Consider the following 23,165-nt stretch of genomic DNA (forward strand, 5'->3'; position numbering starts at 1 on the left):
ACTAAAAAAAAATGGAAAATCACCCCATACTGTTAACCTTCTAAGTACTGACTCCTTCTCCTCCCCACCATCTCTATTACTGGTTATGCCTTCTGCTTTCATGTAGTTGTTTTTATACTCTGTCTAGTGTTTATAGTGTTTATGAGAGAAATGATCTAGTAGGAGCCATTCAGCCATTACAGGAAATGAAATCCCTGAAACACAGTTGTACATATGAAAAATTTTGTTGTTTGTGTACTTGATGGTCTTTATTAGAAAAGCAAGTGTGATAAGATGTTTTCAAAGAATTTGGGAACTTTATGTTTTTATAATGGGATAAGTTGAAATTTATTTTCATGATTCATCCTCTTCTAATAAAGGTGGTCCTGAATTAGACTGAAAATTCATTTATTTGCCTCTCCCTCAAATTGTGCAAAAACTTCCAAATCTAGATCATTTGAAAAGTGTTTTAGAAGCAAAGTAATGTGAAGAAACCATACAGTAAAACTTTCATTTCATGCAGCAAATGTTGCATGTTTGACCTAGGTCCTGAGGTGGGTAAAGCAGTGAATTTCAAAGTTCTTGATCCTGTGGAGTTACCATTTTGCAGATAGATGGAAAATAAATAAATAAATACATATCATGTATTGACACGCTATGAAGAAAAGTAGGGTGTGAGGATGTGAGGAGGAGACTTGTGGCTTTATTCTTGAGAGATTGGGCAAGGAAGCTACTGTCTCTGAGGAAGTGACATTCCAGCAGAGATGTTAATGAATTAAGAAAGGGGGCCATGCAAGTATCTGAGGGTAAAATGTTCCAGGCAGAAGGAGCAGTGGTGCAAAAACCATAAGGGAGGAAAGAGTGGCTTTTTTGAGAACTAACCAGAACCGAGGGGGCTAGAATGGTAGAAGGTGAAGTCTGAGGGGTGGTAGTTAGCCACAGGCCTGGTGTTGTAGGACTGAGCAGGGGATTTTGCTCTGGTTTTCTTTTCATAAAGATCCCTCGATAGAATGAGGGGCAGAGGGGGAACAGAAAATGAAGGCAAGGGACGAAACAGTAAGAGACCTTTGCAGTGGCAGTCTGTGTGAATTACAGTGGTGGCTTGGACAAGAGCAGTAACAGAGGTGGGAGAAAGTGGTCAGATTCAGAATATTATTTTACAGATCCAGCCAACAAGACTTGATGGATTAGATCTGGGATCTGAAAGAAGGATCAACTGGATGAATGATGGCACCATTTACTGAGATGAAAAAGACTGCGAAAGGATTGGCTTGAAAGGGGGGAAATTAAGAGTTTCCTTTTGGACATAGTAAGTTTGAAGTGAGTTTTAGATGTCCAGAAGGAGATGTCAGGCAGGTAATTGGCTAGATTAGTGTGGAACTCAAGGGAGAGCGTTCCCTTGACATTGGAGATACAAATGCCTCTGTTTAAAGCGGTAAATTTGGATGAAATTACACTGCGGAGGAGTGTAGGTTTAGTTGAAAAGAAACCCTAGATCGAACTCCATTGTCCACCAACATCTAGATGTGCAGGAAAGGAAGAGGATCTGACAAAACTGAGAAGGAGCTGCCAGCAGGTAGGAGAAAAACCAGAAGAGTAGAAACCTCAGAAGCCAAGTGAGGAACTTGTTCAAAGGAGGAGATTGGTTGACTGGGTCCTCAGCTGTGGTTAGCTGAGGACTGGGGACTGCTTAAGAGGTCTGACAGCCTGAAGGCCTGCGGCAGCTTTGAGAAGTATAGTTTCAGTGGAGAAAAACTGCGAAAGCCTGATTGTGTAGGCTAAAAGAGATTAGGAGGGAGAAAGGGAAGACACTTAGGTACAAACAACCCTTCCTTTCCAGGAGTTTTAGCCCAGAAGAGGGAAGGGGCAGAGAAATGAGCTGATGGCTGGAGTGAAGTCAAGGGAGGCTAGCTCAAGTTGAGCAGTGTTGTAGCTCATTTATCACCCCTTAAGCTATTTTAAAATACCATTTACTAATTTTCAGTACTCCTCTTTTCTCCTATAACCCATTGTAATTTTTACCTGTGTGACATAACTAAGCTGAAATCACATAGACGAAACAATTAAGGAATTTAATTAAATGATAATAAAAAGCTTTAAAAGGCTTTACTATGCATGATGTCTGTATATTCTGTGGAAGACTCAGAAGTTCTACCATAACTAAATTTAATAAAAAATATTTTAATATCTACTGTTATGCTGAACAGTGCTTACACAGTGCTAGCTACATGAAGGGAACAAAAGAGACCTAATTCCTATATTGATGGAGTTTATAGGTTTGTATTTTTTAAGCTTATGTTAGTTAGCAAGGTTAAATGAGAAATACAACAGATAAGAAACCCGTTTCAAAGAGATTGTCTTATTGTTAGATTTATCATAAAATGACATGATCACACAAATAGCATTATATCTAAATATTTTCATGTTATTTAGGTTTAATATACTTACGTACTATTTATATGCCAAAAGGGCTTTCAAAATTAAACGTGGTTTCCATTAGGAATAAAAAAACAAGGTAGGTAGTTCTCAACTTTGGCCACACCTTAGAATTACTTGGGGAAGTGTTAGAAGTCCATATGCCCAGGCCACTCCCCAACCAATTAAATCCAGACCTTTGGGGGTGAGCCTCAAGTAATAGTATATTTCAAAATACTGATTTTATTAAAACGGAGTAAAATGCCACTGATCCCCTGAGAATGAATTCATTACACATTTAAGGATTAAGTATATCTGGAAATTAAGAAAATGTATTGGGTTATATAGCTCATTATTAGACAAAGCATGCAAAGTCATTTTTAAAGTTTGGTTTAGAACCAAACTTTATCAGGTTCCAAACTTTAAAAATTTTGAGTAAATAAGATAACTCACCTCAGATTCTCTTCTAATTATTAAGAAAAATGTCAGTAATGTTACTCATTTTCCCCGTTTAGAAGAATGAGGGAAGACATCCTTGACAGTAATTTCTTAAATGCCTTTTGGCACAGCCATTATAAGGCATACAAATAGGGATTAAACAATCTAAAAGTTTGACATCAGGAGTTATAAATTGAAAAGATAGTATAACTACATGGAAAACATTGTAGGACTAAATAATATTTTGATAACTTATATTAAATGTTAGGAACTAAAGCACGTGCCCTGTGTATTGAAATTTTAAATCCACAACAATATTCATTCTCTAATCAGTTCTCATTAAAATTTTTTTCTTTCTTTCACAGAAAATGCTTGGACAGAAGAGATGAGTACTATTTCCACTAAGGCCTAGAATTGCCTACTGTACAAATAGTCCTGATCAGGCAATATACGAATGGCCCAAGGAAGCCACCAAATTGATTTTCAGGTTTTACATGACCTGCGACAAAAATTCCCTGAAGTACCTGAAGTTGTTGTATCCAGGTGCATGTTACAGGTCAGTGTGCAATGATTTCTGCATTCATTCATACAAACCTGGGTTGTTGTTTTTTTTAATTAGAAGAAAACTCTTATCTTCCTGTTGGCACTCGTGTGCTCTGATGAAAAGAAATGAACTTTGGTGTCTGATAGCCGTGTGGCCTTTAACAAGGTGTTTAGGCTCTTTGGAATACAGGTAGTACCTACCTTGTGAAGTAGATGTGAGGACGAAATGAGAGCCCAGTATAAAGCCCTGATACGTGGTCCATACTTACTCTGAGCTCGCTTCACTTTTCCCCTGCACTTTTTAAAAATTCCAGATCTTCATATGAGAGTCAGGAAATCATTAAATAAGGAGTCAGGAAACTTGGGTTCTGATCCTAAATGAGCCCCCCAAGCGTATTTGGCAAGTAATATGCCTTCTTTATACTTTAGTTTGCTTGTCTGTAAAATGAAGGAATTTGACTTCAACAATGCCTCAGGTTCCAATTTTAAAGACAAAAGTTTGTTTTTAATATTTTTTAATTTAATCTGTAGGTTTTCCAGTTGTCACTAACCATCTAATAAATGTTTGCATTTTTCTTGCGTGTACAATCTTAGAAATCCATAATTCTAAATATTTGGTGATAGGTGTGCCTTCTCATTTGATTAAACTGGAAATCTCTCCATCAAAAACTGCTTTTCCAAGCTTGTTAAAAATAGAGATATAAAAAAGTAATTTGGGCTCAAACATACTTTCTCGATAAATTAATTTAAAAGTTTGAAATTGTATGAAATTTTTACAGGCTCGATATCTGCTTGATAAAGTGACTACATTTTGTTCATACTCCTGTCGCCTTTTATCTGTACATTTAATTGCTCTACCTGCCTGTAGCCTAATCCAGTTTTGGCCTCTCCAGTCCTCCTTATTACTTCTGCCAATGTGTCTTTCTAAGTGCAGATTTTGTCATGTTTTTACCTGCTTAAAAACCTCATGATTGTTTTTTCATACCCTTCAGAATAAAGTTCATATATTGCGAAGAGGGCATACCAGGCCTGTGATCTGGAATCCTGCCTTCTTCTGCAGCCTGGTCTCTTGCCCAGTCCTTCCTCCTCACACCCTATGCTGCAGACGTCCTCAGCTGATTGGAATTCTCTGAACATGCCTCGCTCTTTCTATAATATAGTGTTTAAGAGCATATGTTTTGAGTTAATAATACTGTATTGTATACTTGAAATCTGCAAAAAGAGTGGATCTCAAGTGTTCTCACCACCACTAAAAAAATGCAGAGACAGAGACAATGTGAAGTGGTGAATGTGTTGATTAACTTGATTGTGGTAATCATTTCACAACGTATAACTATATTAAATCATAACATTGTACACCTTTTTAAAAATCACATTGTACAACCTTAATATATACAGTTTTCATTTATCAATCATACGTTAGTAAAATTGGGGGAAAATAAATAAATAATAAATTTTTTAAATAAATAATAAAAAAATAACATATGTTTGGGGTGATAAACAGATTTGAGTTCAAGTTTTGACAGTTACTAACAGTAATTTAATTAACCTCTCTGGCCCTCATTTTCCTAACTGTACAATGGGAATAAAAAACTTCACAGTGAATTAAATATGATAAAGAGGGAGCCTGGGTGGCTCGGTCGGTTAAGCGTCTGACTTCGGCTCAGGTCATGATCTCACGGTCCGTGAGTTCAAGCCCCGCGTCAGGCTCTGTGCTGACAGCTCAGAGCCTGGAGCCTGTTTCAGATTCTGTGTCTCCCTCTCTCTCTGCCCCTCCCCTGTTCATGCTCTGTCTCTCTCTGTCTCAAAAATAAACGTTAAAAAAAAAAATTTTTTTTTAAATAATATGATAAAGAAAGTAAAACCACCAGTAGGATAGCTGAATCATAGGAAGTGCTTAATAAATTTTGGCAGCCATTACTAATAACAATAATAATAGTAGAAGACCTATAATAAATATTTGGTGAATGAATCAGTAGTCCGCATTCATTGATATAATACGTAAAAGAAAAAAAGGAAAAGGAAAAAAAAGTACTAAGAGTGGAGTCAGAAGTTGAAGAAAGTATGGGGAGGAGCAGAGATAGTGGGGAGTGTTTCCCCCTAGAATCCAGGTACCTCTTTCTAACTTTTCAAATGGATTTTTGTAATAAAATAACCCTATACTGAGATAATAAAATAACCCTATGCTGAAAGAGTTCAATAAGTCATTGAAAAATAGAAAAATAACACAATTTCTTCAATAAAATGTTACAAGACTTGATATGAAAGAACTGCCAATTTTTTAAAAATGTAGCCAGTAAGCATGTATTCAACTTTACCAAAAAATAGAAAATAAATGATTTTGAATTCCTTTTGGGGGCCCAGTAGTAACACTTTTACCATGTTAATCTGGTTTCACAAAGCAAACTGCCCGAAGGCAAGCTTCCTAACACCTAATGATAACTGAAATGAAATCGGTTTTGCTTGCAAATTACCCATGTGACAGATCACATTCTTCTAAATTGAGTTGATGATCATTCCGGGCATCCAAATAATGTAATTTGTATGTGCTAGAACAAGAAATGTTAAAAGAAAGGGATGGGGAGAGCTCCTCTGAAAGCACAGCTAGGGTGCACATCTTCCCAAATTTGGGGAGATATTTTTAAACTGTAAAAGTAAATTTAGCTACCTCTAAATGTACTTCTAAACACCTCTTATTTGGTAACAGCCTCTTCTTTTGGGAGCTGCCGTCCCTTTCCCAATTGGGTAGGCTTCTGTCCTTCCTCTGGAGGGAACCTCCCTGTAATAAATACACTGGTTCAGAACTTTCCTCGATAGAAAAAAACACAGTAAAGAAAATAGAAGAAATTAGTCGTCAAAGGATCATGCCATGCTGCCACTATGTTTACATGCTCTTAAACATCTTGCTGCTTCTTTTTTTTTTTTTATACTTATTTTTGAGAGAGAGACAGAGCACAAGTGGGGAAGGGACAGAGAGAGGGAGACACAGAATCCGAGGCAGGCTCCAGGCTCTGTGCTGTCAGCACAGAGACCGATGCGGGGCTCGAACCCACGAACCACGAGATCATGACCTGAGCCAAAGTCAGACACTCAACTGACTGAACCACCCAGGCACCCCAAACATCTTGCTTCTTAAGGACAGAAATATCTACTGTTCTTTTCTTGACTTTATTGACTGCTCAGATTCCTCTGTTTGGAACTACCTGTATCATTTCCTTGTGCTGTGGATTCTCTAAGATGACAATATTATCAGCAGGTATAATTCCTATCTTTAAAATTTATATTTGTTAATTAAATATTAGAATGGTGTAAAAATACTGCATCGTTAACACTCTGACTTCCTTTTTTTAAACTGAGTTTTTCAGTTCTCTTAAAATGACAATTGAATCTATAAGTTTAAAATTTGCTATTCTAACAGTAATGCATTAAGTAGTGTTTATTTAGTGTTTGTAAGACTTAATATTAAGTACCATACATATCCTTAGGTGAAGTCTTCTCAGGTGACCTCTGCCCATAGTCCTTATCCCTACACCTATCATTCTGTATTCTGTTTGTGAACACATTAATTTCCTCTACCAGACCAGGAGATCCTTAGCAGTAATTGTATTTCTTTCTGTTTGCCTAAGGGAAGTTCAGTAAATTGGTTGAAGGAGTGAATGAATCAGTTAGAGAAGGATGATCACAGAGGATATTTTGACACTATCTGTAATCTCTGTGTCTATGTAAGAAGCTTGAGGAAAAATGAAAGAGGAACTGGAAATAATGAGTCAGACCTTTTTGTAGCTTTGAAGAGAATGCAGATTTGCATATATACAAAAAAGCAATGGTTTTCAACCTTTTAGAATCTTACCCCACACCTCTTGTTACACTTAAATGGAGTCCCACTAAAAGTAACTAGGGTGTCTTTGAGAAATAGGTGATTCCTCTAGGGTAGGAAGTGTACAAGATGATCTTGGACATCTTGTCATATGACAAAACAAGCTATGAAAGGCTACTGGGTTCATGTCGTGTATACACATGGACCAACTTGAAGTCCTTTCCACCAGCCTAAAGATCAAATAAGAATGACCACAATCGATAAACATCAAAACATTAAAGATGCTGGAGTTTGTGATGATACTGAAAATAAATCTTAGTAACTTTTAGAGGTTGCTAGAACATCAATTCATTATTCTAAAAACCAGTAGAGAGAAAGAAATTATTTACTCTGTTTCTTCTGTGCAAAGAGTGCCAAATAGTTAAAGACAGCAAGTTCTTTGAGGAAGCATTGCAGCTAATACATGAAGAAGGAATCTTAGGGGCACCTGGGTGGCTCAGTCAGTTAAGCATCTGACTTTGGCTCAGGTCATGATCTCTTGAGTTCAAGCCCCGTGTCGGACTCTGTACTGACTGCTCAGAGCGTGCAGCCTGCTTCACGTTCTGTCTCCGCCTCTCCCTGCCTCTCTCCTGCTTGTGCCCTCTCTCTCTCTCTCTCTCTCTCAAAACCAAATATTTTTTAAAAATTTTTAAAAAAGGAATCTTACAGTTGAGATATCCCAAATATCAGCATTTGCAACCCCTAATGAAATAAAGATTCTAAATAGCGATCATCAGTAACTGCTAGAAATCATTACCTGTATCAGGCTGATAATATCAGAATCTACCAATCAGCTTGAAGGTCATAAAAGGACAAGCGGACATTATTATGCCCCCTTTGTGATGCAGTAAGTAACAGACGCTATAGAGTCTTGCCAAAAATTTGTGTATGAACCTGCTTATACTTAGAGTTACATTCACGATGAAATACAGGGGATATTGACATCACAGAGTGCACCCATCCAGTATAGATGGCAAATTCTACTGGACAAATGATTGTTTTTCAACAAACAAATGGCTAGAGAATTTTTTAAAGAGGGGAGGATTAATTATTATTAGAAATTTAAGAAGCATATCAGCCAAATTAAATATGTGGACCTTCCTTAGATCCTCCTTCAGGCTAACTAAAAAGACATTTATGACGCGGGATTTCAACACTAGATATTAAGTGATATCAAGTATTGATTACTTTAAGGTGTGATAGTGACCTTGTGCTTATGGTTAAGTCCCTATTTTATTTTATTTTATTTTATTTTATTTTATTTTATTTTATTTTATTTGAGTGTGTGTGTGCCTGCACATGTGGGGGAGGGGCAGAGGGAAAGAGCGCGAGAATCCCAAGCATTAGGGCTGCATCCCAGGACCCTGCGATCATGACATGAGTCTAAATCAAGAGACACTCAAACAAGTGAGCCACCCAGACGGCCAAGTCCCTATTTTTAAAAGATACATATTGAAGTATTTACAGATGAAAGCGAAATAATGTCTGAGACTTGATCTAGTGTCATGAGGGGAGTAGCTGGGGCATATACATTGGGTGAAAAAATTTTGATACTGTTAAAGATGGATGATGATATAGATGAGTTTATCATATTTACTCTTTAGTTTTTAATGTTTTAATTTTTAATACATTTGATAAAAGGTACATTTCCTTTTATTCTGTTATGGCCTTTTAAAAATCCCAAAGTATACTACTTGTCAGTGTTTTTCTGATAAGAAAGTGATGTCTGTAGAGGGTAAATAACCTAAGTGCATGTGAGTTATGACATAGCTGGGATTAGAACATATTAAATAATCAGATTTTATAAAGGATTGAAGGGATTTTTGAGAGCTCAAGAGAATTAAGGAAAAAGACTTTGTAAATAGGAGTATCTCTTTTAAAAAAGGAAGTGTGGGGATTGGATTTGGGGATGTTGGCAGAGAAGAGATGAGAAGATGGGGTCTTTGTGAGCTTTGGTTTAGTAGGGAGAATTTGCTAGGAACAGCAATAAAGGTAACTTGAAGCAAAAAGCACCATTTAGGTTTGGCAAAAGGTAAGGTCTAACTATAGTGAGTAATTGGTTGATGAAGATTGTGGTGTCTTTTTAAATTTTAGTTGAAAAACTGATGTATATCAATTCAGAGTTATGAGTAGGGTAAAAGAATTTTTACAGCATAAGAGATTTGAGCTTTCAGGGAGGAAATAAGTCAAGCCTTGCCCACTATATTTTGCATTACCTGTTCAAACTGTGGACTATCATTTCTTAACAAGACTTCAAGATGCCTTTTGTGGTTCAGTTTTCTCTAATTAGGTATTATCTCCTATCAAACCACCTGTAAACATTTTAACTTGGTTACTTAACCTTTTTTGTGTCTAAAACTGACCTCTTTCTGTCAGGTTCCTAATCTTCCAACCCCTCTGAAGTCTCTTTCTCTCTTATAGACAAATTGTGTTGACTGTTTATTTGTAATGCTTCATAATTTGTGTCTACTGTCAAACAGTCCTTATTTCATGTCTTCCAGTGGTGGTCTTATCAAGAAGTTGCCCCTTTCCTTTTCGTACGAAGTATCAACAGACCACCCTCCCAAAATACCCTGTGTCTGCACTTCTCTGTTCATTCACGTCCAGTGGCTCTCCCCACTGCCTATATCTAGTCCTAACTTTAGTGTGACTCATTTTTCAAAACCCTCAATTATAGGCATACCTTGGAAATATTAAGGGTGTAGTTCCAGACCACCACAATAAAGCAAATATCATAACCGAGCCAGTCAAGCGAATTTTGGGGGTTCCCAGTGCCATATAAAAATTATGTTTATACTGTAGTCTATTAATGCAGTAGCATGATGTCTAAAAAGAGAATGAGCATACCTTAATTAAAAAACACTTTGTTGCCAAAACGGCTAGCCATCATCTGAGCTTTCTGTGAGTCACAGTCTCTGCGCTGGTGGAAGATCTTGCCTTGATGTGGATGGCTGCTGACTGATCGGGGAGGTGGTTGCTAAAGGTTGTGGCAGTTTCTTAAAACAATGAAGTTTGCTACATCAGCTGACTCTTTCACAAACGATTGCTTTGTCGCACGCAAGGCTGTTTGATAGCATTTTACCCACAGTAGAACTTCTTTCAAAATTGAGTCCGTCACATCCTGCCACTGGTTTCTCAACTAAGTTTATATAATATTCCACATCATTTATTGTCATTTGAGCAATCTTCACAGCATCTTCACCAGCAGTAAATGCCACCTCAAAAAGACCACTTTTTTTCCTCGTCTGTTAGTTTTAGCATGAGATGACCCATTTCAGTCACTTCTTCAGGCTCTGCTTCTTATTGTAGTTCTTTTGCTGTCCCCACTACATCTGCAGTGACTTCGTCCACTGAAGTCTTGAACCACCTCAAAGTTGTCAGTGAGGGCTGGAATCCACTTCTTTCTCACTTCTCTTAATGTTGGTATTTTGACCTCTCCCCATGAATTACAAATGTGTTTAATGGCATCTAGAATGGTGAATCGTGTCCAGAAAGTTTTCAATTTACTTTGCCCGGATCTATCAGAGGAATCACTGTCTGTGGCAGCTATAGCCTTACAAAACATATTTCTTAAATAATGAGACTTGAAGGTCAAAATGATTCCATAAGCCATGGGCTGTAGAGTGGGTATTATGTTAGCAGGCGTGAAAACAACATAAATCTCATTGTACATCTCCGTCAGAGCTCTTGGGTGACCAAGTGCATTGTCAGCAGTAATATTTCGAAAGGAATCTTTTTCTGAGCTGTAGGTCTCAACAATGGGCTCCAGATATTCAGTAAACCATTTTGTAACCAGATGTGCTGTCATCAAGGCTTTGTTCCCTTTTTAGAGCAAAAACAGAACAGATTTAGCATAATTGTTAAGGGCCCTAGGATTTGGGGAATAGTATATGAGCATTGGCTTCAACTTCAAGTCACTAGGAGGCGTTAGCCTCCTAACAAGAGAGTCAGCCTGGTTTTTGAAGCTTTGAAGCTGGGCATTGGCTTCTCCTCTATAGCTATGAAAGGCCTAGATGGCATCTCCTTCCAATAGAAGGCTGCTTCATCTACACTGAAAATTTGTTTAATGTATCCACCTTTGTTAATTGTCTTAGCTAGATCTTCTGTATAACTTGCAGCAGCTTCTGTATCAACCCTTGCTGCTTCACCTTGCACTTGATGTTATGGAGATGACTTTTTTCTTAAACTTCATAAACCAACCCCTTCCAGCTTTAGATTTTTCTTCATCTTCCTCACCTCTCTCAGCCTTCACAGAATTGAAGAGAGGTTAGGGCCTTGCTCTGGATTCGGCTTTGGCTCAAAGGAATGGTGAAGCTGGTTCCATCTTCTATCCAGGCCACTACAGCCTTCTCATATCAGCAATAGGGCTATTTCGTTTTCTTATCATTAGTATGTTCGCTGGGCTAGCACTTTTAATTTCCTTCAAGAACTTTTCCTTTGCACTTACAACCTAGCTCTCTGGTACAAGAGGCCTGTCTCGGCTTTCAACATGCCTTCCTCACTAAGCTTAATCAGTTCTAGCTTTTGATTTAAAGTGAGAGATGTGGGTGGCTCTTCCTTTCACTTGAACACTTAGAAGCCATCGTAGGACTATTAATTAGCATAATTTCAGTATCGTTGTGTCACAGGGAATAGGGAAGCCCAAGGATAGGTAGAGAGAGTAGTCGGAACATACAAATTTATCGGTTAAGTTCATCATCTTCTATGGATGTGGGTCGTGGCACATCCATAGAATTCGTGGCACCCCAAATCTATTATAATAGTAACATCAAAGATCACTGGATCACAGATTGCCATAACATAATAGTATGGAAAGGTGTGAAATATCGCAACAGTTACCAAAATGTGACACAGAGACATTAAGTGACCAAATGCTGTTGGAAAAACAGTGCCAATACATTTGCTCAATGCAGGCTTGCCACAGACTTTGAATTTGTAAAAGAACAACAGTATCCGCAAAGCACAGAAGCACAGTAAAACGAGGTATGCCTAATTTAATCTCAATCTCTTTTTTTTCTTAAAATCTTAAAATCTCCAATAAAACCTTTAGCTCCAACTAAGTCTGTTGAAATTACCTTGTTTAAAATATGCTTTTATTGATCACACTTACATCTGTCTTTACTCCTGCCATTCCCTTCACCTGGAATTCTTTGTTCCTATCCAAGTCGTGTATAAACGCATATCCTACTGTATATGAAACCCATCAGACTACATGTCCCTTAATAACAGTTCTTTGTACAGTAGCCTACAGTACTGACTCTGTCGAACTTCAAAACCACTTGGCACATACTCCTGTTTTAATAATGTTACCTTTTCATAAATCCATGGTTTGTCTCCCTAATCGAGTTCCAGAACTCTTCTAGGGAAAGTTTGGTTTTATAGGTCATTGAGTTTTTCCACGGGCTCAGACTACTGTGCATATTTGGGTGTTCAGTAAATATTTTTATGGATGATTTATGAGTAACGATTGGTCAGTCTCTTGAGGATTCTTTGGAAATAATCTGGTTGCTTTTTTGTTTTTGTTTTCATTTCTATGGAGTAGATTTGTATGGTACTGTCTAAAGGCAGAGATACGAACTCCATTACTCTAGGGCCTCCCTGGAACTTCCATTTCTTATATATGTGTGGGGTTTTTTTTACACAGGTTAAGAGGAAGCATGTAAGGAATTGAGATGACTTTGTTGTGAGTTTTAGGACTTTTTATATTTAAACACTCCATACGTGATTTTTTTAAAAGGTCATTAGTTTAAAACAATTGATACAGCATTTGAATGCAGGACATCTAATTAATATATAATGCTCGAGTGGTAATGTTTTGTTCAACATTCAAATCGTGTTTTTAATTAGATTATACTTTTACTGTATTTGCATGAATCCATTTTACTTACAAAACAGCTCCTAAAACAGAACCGTGACCTGGTTTGCTGTCAGCTATTGCTAGAGAGCTTTTCCATTATGTTAGCAGTGAGGATTTTTATAATTCCGTCATTTGCACCAAAAATAGTTCTTCTCAAATTAAAGATTCCAACAGATCTGTTAGAATTGTATTAGCTAGTCGCTAGTTAATCACGTAATATTTTAGTAGTGTTGAGCATGTGAGCATGAGCTTCTGGTTGTTAACATCAAGCTGTTTTTATTTTTGTTTTATAGAATAATAACAACCTGGATGCCTGCTGTGCAGTTCTCTCTCAGGAGAGTACAAGGTATCTTTATGGTGAGGGAGACTTGAACTTCTCGGATGACTCTGGAGTTTCTGGCCTACGCAATCACATGACTTCTCTCAACTTGGACTTGCAGTCGCAGAATGTTTACCACCATGGGAGAGAAGGACATCGAGTGAACGGAAGCAGGACTCTGACGCACAGCATTAGTGATGGACAACTTCCAGGTGGTCCGGCCAATAACGAGCTATTTCAGCAGGAGCCACAGACAGCACCAGCTCAAGCTCCTCAAGGCTTTAACGTTTTTGGAATGTCTAGTGCATCGGGTGCTTCAAATTCAGCACCGCATCTTGGATTTCACTTAGGCAGCAAAGGAACATCTAGCCTTTCTCAGCAAACTCCCAGATTTAATCCCATTATGGTGACGTTAGCCCCAAACATCCAGACTGGTCGTAACACTCCTACATCTTTGCACATACATGGTGTACCTCCCCCTGTACTGAACAGTCCACAGGGAAATTCTATCTATATTAGGCCTTATATTACGACTCCTGGTGGTACAGCTCGACAGACACAACAGCATTCTGGCTGGGTATCTCAGTTTAATCCTATGAACCCTCAACAAGTCTATCAGCCTTCACAGCCTGGCCCCTGGACTCCTTATCCTGCGTCTAATCCTATGTCACATACCTCAGCCCAGCAGCCAAACCAGCAAGGCCACCAGACCTCTCACGTCTACATGCCCATCAGTTCACCTACTACTCCACAGCCACCGACCATTCATTCATCTGGGAGCTCCCAGTCTTCTGCCCATAGCCAATACAACATTCAGAACATTTCGACAGGACCTCGAAAAAACCAGATCGAAATCAAACTTGAACCCCCACAAAGAAACAGCTCTTCAAAATTGCGTTCCTCTGGACCTCGAACCTCCAGCAGTTCCTCTTCGGTCAACAGCCAGACCTTAAATAGAAATCAGCCCACTGTTTACATAGCTGCCAGTCCCCCAAATACTGACGAGATGATGTCCCGTAGTCAACCTAAGGTCTACATTTCGGCCAATGCCGCCCCAGGAGATGAACAGATCATGAGGAATCAGCCCACCCTCTTCATATCCACAAACTCCGGAGCATCTGCCGCCTCCAGGAACATGTCTGGGCAAGTGAGCATGGGTCCTGCCTTTATTCACCACCACCCTCCCAAAAGCCGAGCAATAGGCAATAACTCGGCAACTTCTCCTCGAGTGGTGGTCACTCAACCCAATACAAAGTATACTTTCAAAATTACAGTTTCTCCTAATAAACCCCCTGCAGTTTCACCAGGGGTGGTGTCCCCTACCTTTGAACTTACAAACCTTCTAAACCATCCTGATCATTATGTAGAAACAGAGAATATTCAGCACCTCACGGACCCTACTTTAGCACATGTGGATAGAATAAGTGAAGCACGGAAGTTGAGTATGGGATCTGATGATGCTGCCTACACTCAAGGTAATAATACGGAAGGTGGGGTCACTTTCCATGGTGGGCTTATTGGTGTATATTGGATTTCACTGTAGACATGGCTGTCAGCATTATTACGGCATCTTTTAAGTGTTGCCCCAACTCATACTGTTTTTAAAACCTTTGAGAGTATTCATATGAGCTTTGAATTTCAGTTTTATTATTGTGTAAGTTACAGTTTGACTGATAGGGTTATCACAACTTCAGAACAATCCACTCTTATTTGTTTACTTTTTTTTTTTTTTAATGCTTATTTTCTTACTTGAGAGAGAGAGAGTGCATACGGGGGAAGGGCAGAGAGAGAATTCCGAGCAAGCTCCACGCTGTCAGTGTAGAGCCCGACGCGGGACTCGAACTGACAAACCACCAGATCATGACCTGAACCTAAATCAAGAGTTGGATCCTTAACTGATTGAGCCACCCAGGCGCTCCTGGTCTGTTTACTTTCTTAATGTTTGCTTTTCAGGTAATTCTCTTCTCCGTGGTAATGCTTACCTGCCCTTTAAAATTTCTGCAAACACACATCTTAGTAAGAGATGAGTGAATTCATACAGTAAATCTGCCTTCTTCAACCAGGCGAATTCTCTACTTACTCTTAAGGCATTTTCATTTTTCTAATATGACGTTGTTCGTCTTATTTTATGTCAAAAGCTAACTTCTTCAAGTCCTAGAATAATTTAACTCAGAGATTTGATTTCTATTCTAGATATTTGTCTCTTTCAGTCACCCTTAATCATCCATGAATCATCCATCCTTTCTTTTTATTTGGAATTGTGAATAAAAACATTAGTTTTCAATCTGTCTCTCTTGATTATCCTTTTCTGAAATAGACTAGTTGATATTGACATAATACTAAATGATATCTGTATTAGTTCAAGTAGAGATAATTTCTGTCATACATATTTTATTTGGTGCCTTAAGTTACGTAATTTTCAGTAGGAAACTGTTAAATTCATTCAGATAAGAAAGTGGAGGGTAAGTGTCTTCTTGACTATTGATGTAAATTTGTAGATTGGCTGCGAGTCCTTTAGAGTAACAACATGTCGTACCCATCTTTGTGTCCCCAGTGAATTGTTCCAAGTACTGTAGGCAGGAAAGTACTATATATATCATCACTCCCACGCAGCCACCTACTACCCCTAGTACCACTTGTCCTTTTAAAAATTCCTAAAAATAGGGGCACCTGGGTGGCTCAGTTGGTTAAGCTTGCGACTCTTGATTTCAGCTCAGGTCATGATCTCATGTTTTGTGAATTCAAACCACTAATCAGGCTCTGCACTGTCAGTGCAGAGCCTGTTTGGGATACTCTCCCTCTGTCTCTGTCTCTGTCTCTCTCTCTCTCTCTCAATAAATAAACTTAAAAAATTTTCTAAAAATAATGATTTCACTGCTGAGTTTCTCAGAAGATCTGATTGTTTTGGCTTATTTTATGTTTCAAGCAATTAGATTCTTGTGATTTTCAACTCAAGCTGGACTGTGGTATTTTCAGATTCCATAAACACCTGTGCAGCTTTCAAATTAAGATGCCCAGGTCTTAACCCAAACTTGCTCAGTTAGAATCTCTGAATGGTGAAGCCTAGTGTACATGTGTGTTTTAAAAGGTCTGTGGGTGATTCCAATTGCACTAAAAATTGTGCTAAAACTTCTGTTTGTTTTCCATATATCTGTGACTAAATTGGACCCAGTTTATTTATTTATTTATTTTTATTGTTTACTTTTTGAGAGACAGAGAGAGACAGAGGAGGGGCAGAAAGAGAGAGGGAGACACAGAATCCAAAGCAGGCTCCAGGCTCTGAGCTGCCAGCACAGAGCCCGATGCAGGACTTGAACTCAGGAACCATGAGATCATGACCTGAACCAAAGTCAGATGCTTAACTGACTGAGCCACCCAGGTGCCCCAAACTGGAACCATTTTTGTTTGGTTTCAGTGGTATATGAATTTTAATATACCACTATTTATTCCACTGATATTTAATTCTTACTCTTCTCCCAAAGTCCTCCCTTCTCCTTCTCTCCTTCCATCAAAATAGCAGATTTCCTGTATTCATATAGTTTGCTATTTCTTAAATGGAGGATAAATTGTTGTATGAAGATGATTTGGTAAAGGGAATTTTCAATTGAAATAGACATGATGATCACATTTAACTGGATTGTGAATATAAAGTGTTGCTTAAACTTGCTGTCTCCCAGTTTTTCTCATTGTCTTTGGAATCTACTCTAGTCAGGATTTTTTCCACTATAGTCAGCTCTTGTTAAGGTCATGAGTGACAGCATTGTTACAAAACCTATCTGTCTCCTTTCAGCCCTCATCTTCCTTGATGTGTGTACAGCCGCATTTACCAGTGAAACACCCTCTTCACAGTGAAACATTTTATTCATTTGACTTCTAGGATACTATAAAATTTCCACCTTCCTTTTTATTCTTTGCTCGTCCTCCTTCCCTCATCTCTCATCTCTTCATCCTTCCACTTCTCAAAGAAGTGGGATCAATGCCTCAAAGCTTAATCCTTGGGCCCCTTCTCTTTTCTGTCTGTACCATTCCTTAGGTGATTCATTCAGCCTTATGACTCTATAAATACTATGTGCTGATGATTGCCTAATTCATAACCTACACTTAATCCCGAATTTTAAGCCAGTTTATTTAACTACTTATTTAACATCTCCATTTGAATGTTTACTGGCCATCTCAAGTTTTCCGTGTCTGAAATACCTTCTGATATTCCCTGCAGCTTACTCTCCCTGTAATCACTTTTCCCATCTCAGTTCATGGCAATTTAATTTTTTTTTTTTTAATTAGGCCAGAAACTTCAGAAACACCCTTGACACCTTCTTTTTTCGTATTTCACATCTAATCTGAAAATCTATCAACTCTAACCTTCAAGGCGTATCAAGAATTCTCTCTTCTTACCACCCCATTATTATCACTCTGGTCTGAGCCACCATCATCTCAAGTGGATTATTGCAGTAGCCAACCTGCTTTCACTCTTGCTTCCTTATGGTGTTCTTTCAGCTCAGCAGCCAGACAGATGCTGTTAAAAAACGTAAGTCAGATTATATCACTCTTCTGCATATGATGGCTATTTCATTCAGAGTAAAAGCTATGAAGCCTTATGTGATCCACTGCCCATCGCTCATCTCTTTTCCTTCTGCTTACCACTTCCAGTCCTACTGGCCTTCTTGCCAATGGCCTTCCTTAAACAATGGAAGGGATGCCTTAGGATCTTTGTACTTGCTGTTCTCTGTCTGAAATTCTCTTCTCCCAGAATCCAGTTAATTCCCTTTGGATCTTTACTCAGATGTCACCTTTTCAGTGAAATTATCCCTGGTCTCCCTGTCTAAATCTCCATGCCAGCATTTCCCATCTTTCCATCCTTGCTTATTTTTGCTCAGAGAGGGGAAAATGAATAATCTAATAGTAAGATACATAACAACTAATAAATACCTGCTGAAAGCTTACTATGTGCTAGGCACTTTTCTGAATGCCCATTTCCACAACCAACTATAAAGCAGACACTAGTATTATTCCTGTTTTCAGATTAACATACTTAGAAACAGACAGGGTAAATACCTTGCCAAAGGACAAATGACAAGATTCTAACCTAGGAAATTGACAGTGGAGCCCACACTCTTAAACCACAGCACTGTAACCTCTTTCCACATTTTAAAAATAAACCCTCTGGATAGATGCTTCAAGTTTGTCTTGTAGCTTCACATAACCCCTGGTTCACCAGTGGGGGCGACATGTGCCCCAGTTTAAGAAGCATAAAGCTAAAAGATCACTCAATAAAAATAAGTAAAAAACAGGCAGCTATAGGGAAAGAAATCACAATATACAGATATAATTAGAAAAACGACTTGAAAAAATAAAGCAGTCCCCTGGAGAAAGAAGTATAGGGAGCACTAGACTTCTAAAGGCACCTAAACATTAAAGAAAAAAAAAAATGCTGATGAGTGAAGGCCCTGGTTTGAGAGCCCAGAGCCTACCCAAATAACAAATAGCAGGGTTCCACGGAATCCGCCGCTCAAATTACTTCTCTACCTTAACAGCCTTCAGACAGCTGAAACAACAGCACTCGCTTGCTTTGCACATATGTACATACACGTGGAATTTCATAACATTCGTGTGGCTGCGTATCCTTGTATTACCTGGTGCGTGCACACCGGACTGGTGGGAGTACCGTTCTGCAGCCCTTTCATCTTGTTTCTTTCTGTTTAGTGTGGAACTGCTGTTGACCTAGATTTATGCATCATCCAGTGACAAAATTCTTGATCTCGTGTTTCTTTGACTTGGTTCTATTCAAATCAAAAGATTATTCGGGACGCCTGGGTGGCTCAGTCGGTTAAGCGGCCGACTTCGGCTCAGGTCATGATCTCGCGGTCCGTGAGTTCGAGCCCCGCGTCGGGCTCTGTGCTGATGGCTCAGAGCCTGGAGCCTGCTTCGGATTCTGTGTCTCCCTCTCTGTCTCTGACCCTCCCCCGTTCATGCTCTGTCTCTCTCTGTCTCAAAAATAAACGTTAAAAAAAAAAAAGATTATCCTTTCCTGAAACAATGTATCTTTTGTGAGGTTAACTTATACCTGTTTGATGCTCTACAGTTTATACAGCACTCACTATGGTACTTAATGCGGTGACCCGAATAATAGTGATCTTTAAGAAAAGACCTGAATTCTGATTTATGTGGCATGGGTAATAAAGAGAAAAGAAGTGTCTCTGCCTCCTGCAGTGAAATTGATCTCTCTAAAGCTCCTGGAACAGACTATTTCAGAATAGAAAGAGAAGTTGAGCCAAGTACCAGAGTTGTAGGAAAATATTTTTCTCAAGTTGAGGACGGAACATACATAAATAAATTTGGTACACTAAATGCATTCTTTTTCATTTGTATTTCATCTAACATTTAAAATCTAAAAATACTACAATAAAACATGTCAAAAATGGGAATTTATGTTTATAAAAGATACATTGATTGATAAGCCCTCTGCTATCGAATGAGAAGAAAAAGGGATAAATTAATGAAACTTTCCCAGGTCCTGCTCATTTCATCACCCAAGTCTACCAACACCACTGCTAAAGGAATTAAATTACACTTGAGTCCTTATCAAAGTACTACAGGAACCAGAGACACAAATGAATGCCCAATAGAAAAGACAAATTCAGGCTAGAGAGAAATGCCCTTTTGAAGTCTGTGGATATAAAGAAGACTCCTATTCTATCTGCTAAGAACAAATGTTAAAGTAAAAATTGCTTGCCAGTAGTAAGGATACTGTGTGGCCACAAGCTACTTTTTCCCCCTTGAGTCATACTGCCTGACTGTACCTAACTTCTGAAAAGTGCCAGTAAATATTTTATCATTCGCTGTATTCTGGGACTTTCTGGTGCCCTCTCGCATTCATAGATGTATGCTTTTAGTAATACTGGCAACTTCTTTAGGTGTGAAGAACAAACATTTTTTTGATTCAAACTAATTTACATTGTGGGGGATGGGAGGAAAGGCCTGCTTTCTATGTTTTGTTATAGCAGGCAGAGGCTCTTACCAGATTACCACTGGTGCCAAAAATGATGTCTTCTTCTCTTTTATTTCTGAAGAGCCTTGCATCAGGCTCTGTGCTCACAGCTCAGAGCCTGGAGCCTGCTTCAGATCCCCTCTCTCTGCCCCTCCCCCACTCACTCTCTGTCTTTCTGTCTCTCTCTCTCTCAAAAATAAGTAAACATTTTTTTAAATTTACATATATAAGGTTATAAACATTTTTAATGATTCCCTACTACTTTTTTCCCAATTATATTTATGGTCCTATCATACTGTTAAGCAGTAGCCTTGACTTTGAACCTGAAATACAAAAACAAATAAGGAAAATTACGAGATGAAATTTAGCTCCTTGGACTTTGTATGTCTCATTCCTTGTCCTTTTTTTTTAACCAGTGCTTCCCTCCAAATCACACTTTCTATTTAACAATATTCAATAAATATGCTAATTATGACAAAAATTGAGAGGGCTAAATATTCTTTTCAAGAGGAGATAAAATTTAAATTAGTTTTTAATCTGCCCTACTTCTCATAGGTTCTTCCCAGTCTCAAGACTTACTACCTTTCTTAATTTGAAATCTCAGGATTGGAAGAGACTTCAAAAGTCATTTAGAATTGTACAACTGTGTACAATTGTACAGAGGTCATCCAGCCCACTTGCCCAGTTAACACTTAGTCCTCACGATCCCTAGTCATTGTAAACCCATTGTGTACGTACTTCAATCCCTGAGGAGAGAGAAGCTGTCTCTCCCGAGGTAGCAAATCCCACTTTGCACAGTTCTGCCTTTTGGCAAGTTATTTCTTGTATTAAACTGGTCTCTTTAAAAAGTATTATGCAGTAACATATGCACATGATAAAAGAAATTTCAACCCCGCCCCCAAAAAAGGAAGATAGGATTACAATCTGTCTCCTTTCAACACCTGCCTGTGTCTCCCCCCCCAGCCCTCCCACCACTTAACTATCAGAGGTAACCTCCACTAACAGTCTTGATCCCCCTTCTCTCTGTAATCATACACATACACACACACACTTTTTGTAACGGGAACCCACTATACACATATGGCATACATAAATACACACATGTGGGATTTTATAATACATACATAACCTACCGTATGTAGGACATAAACATTGGAGAGGTACGCTTCACAGTTTTTGCTTAAGATCATTGCATTTCAGCCTGTACAAATCTCTTTCATTCTTTTAATATACTTTTTAAACATTTTTATTCATTTTAGTAGCTTTATTGAGATAGAGTTTACACCCATGAAATTCACTTACTTACGGTGTACAAACCAATGATTTGGGCAGAGTCACATGTACAGCCATAGCCACAACCAATACTAAACATTTTTGTCACCTCAGAAACTCCACACCCTTTAGCTATCAGCTGCCTGCCCCATCACCCCTGCCCTCAGCCTTAAGCAACCACTAATCTACTTTCTGGCTCTAAATTTATGTATTCTGGACTCTTACAATAAATGGAATTACCTAATATGGAGTCTTTCATGACTGGCTCTTTTCACCTACCATACTGTTGTAGAATCCATCCATGTTGCAGCATATGTTACTACTTCCATTCTTTTTTTTCAGCTGAACAACGTGCTTTTGTATAGATGGAGACCACATTTTTGCTTGTTCATTCATCAGTTGATGGACATTTAGGTTGTTTCCATCTTTTAACTATTATGAATGATGCCGCTGTAAACATTCATGTACACCTTTTTGGTGGACATTTGGTTTTATTTCTCTTGAATATATACTGGGAGTAGAATTCCTGATTCCTATACTAATTCTGTGGCTAACCATTGGGGAACTGCCAGACTGTTTTCCAAAGTGGCTGTACCATTTTGCGTTCCCACCAACTGTATGTGAGTATTTTGATTTTTCCACATCATCAATAGTTGCCATCATTTGACTTTGAATCTTGCTATCCTAGTAGCTATGAAGTTGTATTTCTTTGTGGTTTTGATTTGCATTTCTCTGACGGCTAATGATGTTGAGGATTACGACATGTGTTTATTGGCCATTTGTGTATTTTCTTTGGAGAAATGCCTATTTATAGCCTTTGCCTTTTTTAAATTGGGTTGCCTTTTTATTATTGAGTTGTATGAATTCTTTGTGTATTCTGAATATAAGTCTCTGATGATTTGCAGTTATGTTTTCCCATTCTGTGAGTTTTTATTTCAAGTAAGCTCTATGCCCAATGTGGGGCTTGAACTCATGATTCCCACAGTCAAGAGTTGCATGCTCTACCAACTGAGCCAGCCAGGCCCCCTATCTTTTCATTTTCTTGACAGTGTTGTTTGAAGCACAAAAGTTTTTAATTTAGCTGCAATCTAATTTATCTGTTTCTCCGTTCATTGCTCCTGTTTTTAGTGTCATATCTAAGAATCAGTTGCCAAATCAAAGGTCATGAGAATTTACTCCTATGTTTTCTTTTAAGAGTTTTGTAGTTTTAGTGCTTGTATTTTGGTCTTTGATGTATTTTGACTTAATTTCTGTATAATAGTATGAGGCAAGGGTCCAATTTCATTCTTTCACCTGGGGCTTATCCAGATGCCCCAGCACCATTTGTCGGAAAGGCTTTTCTTTCCTCGCTGAATGGTCTTGGCACCCTCATAGAAAATCAGTTGACCATAAACACATGGTTTATTTCTGGACTCTCAGTTCTTTTTCATTGATCTATATGTCTGTCTTTAGGCCAGTACTACACTGTCTTGATCATTGTTACTTTGTAGTAAGTTTT

At 38.4% G+C, this 23,165-nt stretch overlaps 1 protein-coding gene across 3 annotated transcripts in view; it reads left to right on the forward strand.

Moving 5' to 3' along the window:
• TAB2 (TGF-beta activated kinase 1 (MAP3K7) binding protein 2) overlaps window positions 1–23,165 on the forward strand; it is an 88,493-nt gene that overhangs the window by 37,683 nt on the left and 27,645 nt on the right. For 2 of the 3 annotated variants that reach the window (XM_042987295.1, XM_007086882.3), the window contains 2 exons: window positions 3,198–3,388; window positions 13,382–14,882. In XM_042987295.1, coding sequence (XP_042843229.1) covers window positions 3,287–3,388; window positions 13,382–14,882 — 1,603 coding nt within the window. In that variant the 5' untranslated portion in view covers window positions 3,198–3,286. Of the gene's footprint in view, window positions 1–98; window positions 1,289–3,197; window positions 3,389–13,381; window positions 14,883–23,165 lie in introns of those variants that run through there. The other variant, XM_042987296.1, reaches the window with a different exon arrangement.

The sequence above is a fragment of the Panthera tigris genome, chromosome B2 (genome assembly GCF_018350195.1).
Source record: "Panthera tigris isolate Pti1 chromosome B2, P.tigris_Pti1_mat1.1, whole genome shotgun sequence".
Taxonomy (NCBI): Eukaryota; Metazoa; Chordata; class Mammalia; order Carnivora; family Felidae; genus Panthera; species Panthera tigris.